The following is a 7,437-nucleotide window of genomic DNA, read 5'->3' on the forward strand; positions in this document are numbered from 1 at the left end:
CTCCCCCTCAGTTGCCTCCTTGCTGTGCATCACAAACCAAGCGCTCCTGTGATTACCTCATGACCGGAGCTTCCTCTTCAGATCTACAGAATCTTTTCAGTTTTTCAAAATCAAACCAAGCGCTCCTCTCCCCTCACCTGGTATGTAAGCCCAACACTAAACAAGCGCTCCCTTGATTTACTCAGCTCAGCTTTACAAATCAAACCAACCCCTCCTCTCTTCCTGTCATCCATCACAATCCCTCATGCATTGCGAAACAAGCACTCCCTTCCCCTCCAGAGTCTCCACCCTCCACAACCAACAGCATATGGGCCATCACAAACCAAGTGACTTGATTCCCTCAGCTGGCATGTGGAGCAAACCAAGCGCTCCCTTCGTCATCTCAAGAGCGGGAACTTCACATCCAGAAACTCGAGTTATTTGTTTTGTTCTCGCTCTCCTTCTTCCATCAAAGCTAGCATGTGGTGCTTTACAAATCAAGCGCTCCCCTTTGTCGCCTCAGTTTCCCCTGCATGCACAACCATTGTGTGCTTCTTTCTGCAACTAAATCAAACTAACCCCTCCCGTCTTCCCATTCTAGACTTGTTCCCTCAGCTGGAATGTGGTGCAAATGAAGCGCTCCCTTTTGTTTCCTCAATTGTGGGAGCTTCACATCCAGAAGACTCTGTTGTTGTGTTGTGTCTCCTACTTCCATCCAAGCTGGCACGTGGTTCATCACAAACCAAGCGCTCCTTTGATTAACTCAGAACCCTGTCCCCCAACACAAAACAAGCGCTCCCTCTTAAAGTGGAGTCTTTGTTCAGCACCACCCTTCTGATTCTGCAACATGTTTATAGGATGAGGCTGTAACAAAATCAAACCAACCTCCACATAGACCATCTCACCTGAGCTGGCATGTAGTGCATCACAAACCAAGCGCTCCCTTTATTACCTCAGAACCCGGTGCTTCCCCACGTCCACATTTATTCTGCAACCAAATCTAACAAACCCCTCCTCCTGTCCCCTCCCTCTGCCTCCCACCTCTACCTCCACTCTATCCACTGATGTATCACAAACCAAGCGCTCCCTTCATTACCTCACTGCTGGAGCTTCCCTCCACACACACACACACACACACACACACACACACACACAGACACACACGAGCATCTTGTGTTTTTCTCTGCAACAGAATCACCCAACATGCCCCCCCCCATTATCCCCTTATCTCCATCTTCATTAGCCCCTCTCTCCTGGCGTGCAGTGCATCACAAACCAAGCGCTCCCCTTTCAGCCCCTCACATCAGCAGCATCTTTTCTGCAACACAAAGTGGAGCTGCAACAAAATCAAAGACCCCCCTCACCCCCCCCCCATGTGGACCCCTCTCCTCTCAGCTGGCATGTGATGCATCACAAACCAAGCGCTCCCTTTTACCTCCAGACCATCTGAAGCCCGCAGCCCCTCTTTCACATCATCCTGTTCTTTATCCCGCTCCCACAAAACCAAACACACCTCCCTATCACCCCCCCCCAACCCACCTACCATCTCTCCACCAGTATGAAACACCGGGACACACCGGGACACACCGGGACACACCGGGACCGGGTCTTACCTCTGGAGCTGCTGAAGGCGGTGTACCAGGACAGGGAGACCAGCCCGCACAGCCCGAACAACAAGACCGTCAGGAAGGAGACATTTCGGAGCCTCATCTCCGGAGCCCCGGGAGCATGTCCGCACCGAGAGGGGGGAGGAGAGGGACGGACGGAGGGAGGGATGGAGACAGAGGGAGGGGGGGCGGGAGGAGGCAGGTAGAGAGAGAGAGAGAGAGTGAGAGAGAGAGAGAGAGAGAGATACAGGTAGACACAGGGAGAGAGAGACACGGTGAGAGACCGGAGAGGCGGGCGGAGATGTTTCTGTCTGAACAGCAGCAGCGAGACTGAGAGAGAGAGAGAGAGAGAGAGAGAGAGAGAGAGAGAGAGGAGGGGAGGAGACAGAAACAGGTAGAGAGACACTGAGAGAGAGAGAGAGAGAGAGAGGGTGAAGGGGGGTGAGAGGGTGAGGAATGGGGAGAAAGAATGATTAAACATAAAATAATCTTTATTTCATTCAGGAAATTGAATCAATAAATAATCAAATGAAAGAACCGTTAGCATACAGACAGCTAACCGTTTTATTTTATTAGAATTTTATTTTAAATATTATTTTATGTTTTTTATTTTTATTTTTAATTCGAGCAGAAATATTCTCGTCTGAAGTAACGGACGCTGCAGTTCCTCTAACGGCCACTAGAGGCTCCATATTACAATAATAACAGTTTACACAGTCTTTGTGACTGAAATAATAATAACAATAATAATAAATATAACTTTATTTATCTATTATTTATAAATATAAAGGTGATCAGGTTCCTGCAGGATCAACAGCAACAAACGAGGTTAATTAATTCTGTGTTTGAATATTTGTCCATATAAATAATTATTGTTTTATTTATATCTGGTTGGTTTTATGTTCAAATATTTGAACAGAAGTTGTAACAGGAAGAAGTATGGAGGCCATTTAATGTCACTACAGGAAGAACACAGGTTCAATAATAATAATAATAATAATAACGTCAGAAACATGAATCAGCAGCAAACTGACGATCAAAATGAGGAGAAATAAAATTATTGTTTGTTGTTATAATGTTTTTTATTATCAGTTTAGTTTTGACACCATTGAACCTATAAATGAGTTTGTTCTGTCGTTAAGAGAGCGAACAGCGCCACCTGTAGGTCAAAGCTGGGAAAGGATTAAAGGAGCCAGTTGAACACAACCAGCTGCAGCTTTATTGATTTTAATTTCATCCTCAAACATGTTTTTAGTCACTTTTTTAGTCTCCGGCCTCGATTTCCCAGAAATGATTAAAAACTCATGAAGAAATAAATGAATTAGTAAAGATTTTATTCATCAAATCAAATCAAATTTTTCTGTCTCCGTTGTTTTTAAACTTTCTGTTTGTTTCACCTAAATTCAGTAAAAACTGCGTCTGATCAGCTGATTGAAACTCTGATTTTATTTGTTTGTTAGTTTCAGAAAAACTTCAGAAAGTTCAGAAATTGATTAAAACAAAATATAATTAGCTACCTCTAAAGTTCTCTGATTTTTCATTTTATTTATTTTTTAAACACATAGAAATATTAAAACAATTACAAAATTATCCTGTAAATGTCTGATGTAAATTACTGTTAAAAAATAATTATTATTCTTTATATACATTTTCAGCTAAAAACTGTATTTTTATGATAGAAAATTACTGTAATTTCTGTTATTTTACTGTAATTTTCTGTTATTTTACTGAAATTAACAGTTATTTTACTGTTATTTCCTGTTATTTTACAGTATTTTCGTTATATTTCTGTTATTTACTGTATTTTCTGTTATTTCACTGTAATTTTCTGTTATTTTACTGTATTTTCTGTTATTTTACTGTAATTATCTGTTATTTTACTGTTATTTTCTGTTATTTACTGTAATTTTCTGTTATTTTACTGTATTTTCTGTTATTTTACTGTAATTTGTGTTATTTTACTGTATTTTCTGTTATTTTACTGTAATTTCTGTTATTTTACTGTTATTTTCTGGTATTTTACTGTTATTTTCTGTTATTTACTGTAACTTTCTGTTATTTTACTGTATTTTCTGTTATTTTCTGTTATTTTACTGTAATTTGTGTTATTTTACTGTAATTTGTGTTATTTTACTGTATTTTCTGTTATTTCATCTGTTATTTTACTGTAATTTTCTGTTATTTTACCTGTTATTTTACTGTAATTTTCTGTTATTTTTCCTGTTATTTTACTGTATTTTCTGTTATTTTCTGTTAATTTACTGTAATTTCTGTTATTTTACTGTAATTTCTGTTATTTTACTGTAATTATCTGGTATTTTACTGTTATTTTCTGTTATTTACTGTAACTTTCTGTTATTTTATTGTATTTTCTGTTATTTTCTGTCATTTTACTGTAATTTGTGTCATTTTACTGTAATTATCTGGTATTTTACTGTTATTTACTGTAACTTTCTGTTATTTTACTGTATTTTCTGTTATTTTCTGTTATTTTACTGTAATTTGTGTTATTTTACTGTATTTTCTGTTATTTTACTGTATTTTCTGTTATTTCACTGTAATTTTCTGTTATTTTACTGTAATTTTCTGTTATTTTACCTGTTATTTTACTGTAATTTTCTGTTATTTTATCTGTTATTTTACTGTATTTTCTGTTATTTTCTGTTAATTTACTGTAATTTCTGTTATTTTACTGTAATTTCTGTTATTTTACTGTAATTATCTGGTATTTTACTGTTATTTTCTGTTATTTACTGTAACTTTCTGTTATTTTATTGTATTTTCTGTTATTTTCTGTCATTTTACTGTAATTTGTGTTATTTTACTGTATTTTCTGTCATTTTACTGTAATTTGTGTTATTTCACTGTATTTTCTGTTATTTTCTGTCATTTTACTGTAATTTGTGTTATTTTACTGTATTTTCTGTTATTTTACTGTATTTTGTGTTATTTTACTGTAATTCGTGTTATTTTACTGTAATTTCTGTTATTTCACTGTAATTTTCTGTTATATTACTGTATTTTGTTGGCGTCCAGCGGCTGAAATATTACTGGGTTGTTTGTAGTTTTTATATTGTTATTCCTGTTCTAACTTTTTAATGCTTGCACTGTACTGCACCTTATAACTCTGAAAGGTTTATTGTAATTAAAGTTTATTATCTAATTGAATCAATCCTCCATTTGGCTGAGAAATGATACTGAAATATAACAGAAAACAACCTTTATATTCATATAAAATGTGTATTTATTTGGTCAAATATGGAATAAAATTCCAAATTAAAATAATAAATAAATAATAATAAAACAATGATTTTGTTGTTTTATTATTATTATTATTATTCATTTATTATCATCCTTTTACTGTACTAGTACCGTATTTATTACAGTGAGGTTCTGCCAACTAAAGTTTACAGTGAAACTTTCTTCTTTACTTAATGATTATTTTAATGGCTTAGCTTTCTTATTTAAATCCTGTTTGTTTTTATTTGTTGTTGTTTCCTGAGTAAATGAAGTTGAAGTGAGTTAAATGAACCCAGTGGAGGCTTTTGTTCTGTACCTGTTATAAATAAAGTTGGTTTAAAGGCCCAGTGTGAGCAGAGGAACAGAGTTTAACTGTTGGACTACAATTGTCTCGCTTTCACTGTCCCACACTGACATCTAGTGGTCATAAACAGTTGGTGCAACTTCTGATGGACAGGTTTACTGCAGCTCTCAGACAGAAAGACAATGTTGTTATAAATAGAAATGTTCTGTGTATTTATGATTTAATGCTGATTTCTATGACGTGTATCCACAAATGTAACCGGCTCAATCTGAACATCTTCTGACCTCCGTAGGATCGATTAATGTAACTCACATAATCTGATGGAGAAACATGGGATTTTGTTTTATTTATTAGAAAGAGTTTTATTTATTTACGGTGCTCTTCGTCCACTGTGATTTGGAGGCTGTGACACTGTAAGGTGATGTTAATGCAGGTGGAGAACAATTCAGATAACGTCTCAATGTCAGGAAGCGTTTTCAGAATTTTCCTGTAAATGTTTTATAGAGAATGAAATAGTGTGCAGGAATTTATCTTTGCAACTTTTTGACCTTCTCATGTGTACACACCTGTAATATATAAAATATATGTAAAATACATATGATTTAAAGAGGAATAGCAATAAATTAGCATTTCTCATATCCTTTAATGACTAATGTTACATTCCTGTGTTTAGACACCTGGATCATGCCGCCGCTGTCCTCCTCCTCCGTCCTCCGTCCTCCTCCTCCGTCCTCCGCTCACTCAACAACCATCAGCGGCCGGACTGCATCGACATCCTCCGTGAAACTGGACTACTTCGCCGTCCTCCACACAGAGGCTCTGGTTCAACTCCTAACTCTATCCCATCCATCACCGCAACGTCCTCATTACGTCATCACAACAAATGACATGTGCACCTTTCTAATCTCCGCCCCCTTCCTCGGTCCTCAGCAACGTCACCTGAAACTGGCTTTGCTCAACACCCGCTCACTTAACAATAAAAGTCTCATTCTGAATGAATTCATAAGTGACAATAACCTGGATTTCCTCTGTATCACTGAGACCTGGCACAAGCCTCTGGACTACTTTTTGCTCAACCAGACCACACCCACCGGATACACTTACATTGACAAACCCCGACCTGAGGGGCGGGGAGGTGGTGTAGCAGCAATCTACAGGGAGGACATCAAAACATCCACCATGTCCATCCCTGCTGCTCACTCCTTTGAACACCTCACGTTCAAACTCTCTGGTCCCACTCCTCTGGTCACTGCCATCATCGACCGCCCCCCCAAACCAAACCCCTCCTTTCTCTCCGACTTCTCTGACTTTCTAACTCAGTTATCTGCCATCTCACCTTCCGTTCTTCTTCTGGGAGATTTCAACATCCACATTGACACTGACTGCAAATCTGCCACTGAATTCCTGGAACTACTACACTGCTTCAACTTCACCCAACATGTCAACTTTCCCACCCACAGCCGCGGTCACATCCTGGATCTGGTCTGCTCCACTGGTCTCACCTTACCTCACCTCTCCAGCTTCAACCTCAACATCTCCGACCACCTGGCAATCATCACGGACATTGACATCCCCATTCCCACCATTAAGGATAAACGGACAATATCCTTCAGAAACCTCAAATCCATCTCCCCTTCAGCTCTTTCTGCCTCTCTTGCAAGTAAAATATCTTCCTCCCCCCCACCGCTGACTGACAACCCCTCTGAACTCACCAAATTCTACAACGAAACACTCTCCTCCTGTCTCAATCAGCTGGCCCCCATTAAAACCAAAACCGTCTCATTCACCCACTCTGCCCCCTGGTACACTCCTGAACTGCACAAAATGAAATCACGCAAACGACAACTTGAAAGACTTTACAAGAAAACCGGTTTAACTGTTCATCTCCAAACTTTTACAGATTACCTCCTGCAGTACAAGGATGCCCTCAACACCACCCGGTCCACCTACTACTCTCACCTCATTCACGCTGGCTCCACCAACCCCAAGGCTCTGTTTTCTACAGTAAATAAACTCCTCAAGCCCAGCGACAATACCTCCAAGTCATTCACCACTGACAAATGCAATTCCTTTCTTTCATTCTTTCAATCAAAAATCGACACCATTTATAACAACCTGTCCTCCGCTCCTCCCCTCTGCTCAAATGAACTGTTCGAACCATTTCAATCCGGTTTCCGCTCCCAACACAGCACTGAAACAGCCCTCCTGAAAGTCACCAACGACATCCTCCTCTCCACTGACTCCGGCCACCTCACCATCCTTATCCTCCTGGACCTCACCGCAGCCTTTGACACCAATCAACCATAC

General features: G+C 39.0%; 1 protein-coding gene across 1 annotated transcript in view; it reads right to left on the reverse strand.

Moving 5' to 3' along the window:
• mgat4b (alpha-1,3-mannosyl-glycoprotein 4-beta-N-acetylglucosaminyltransferase B) overlaps nucleotides 1-1,920 on the reverse strand; it is a 94,324-nt gene extending 92,404 nt beyond the window's left edge. The window contains exon 1 of the mRNA XM_051419982.1: nucleotides 1,593-1,920. Within this exon, the coding sequence (XP_051275942.1) occupies nucleotides 1,593-1,689 (97 nt within the window). The 5' untranslated portion in view covers nucleotides 1,690-1,920. The remainder of the gene's footprint in view (nucleotides 1-1,592) is intronic.
• Between the last annotated feature and the right edge of the window lie 5,517 nt (nucleotides 1,921-7,437).

This window comes from Dicentrarchus labrax, unplaced genomic scaffold, assembly GCF_905237075.1.
Source record: "Dicentrarchus labrax unplaced genomic scaffold, dlabrax2021, whole genome shotgun sequence".
NCBI classification, from domain to species: domain Eukaryota; kingdom Metazoa; phylum Chordata; class Actinopteri; family Moronidae; genus Dicentrarchus; species Dicentrarchus labrax.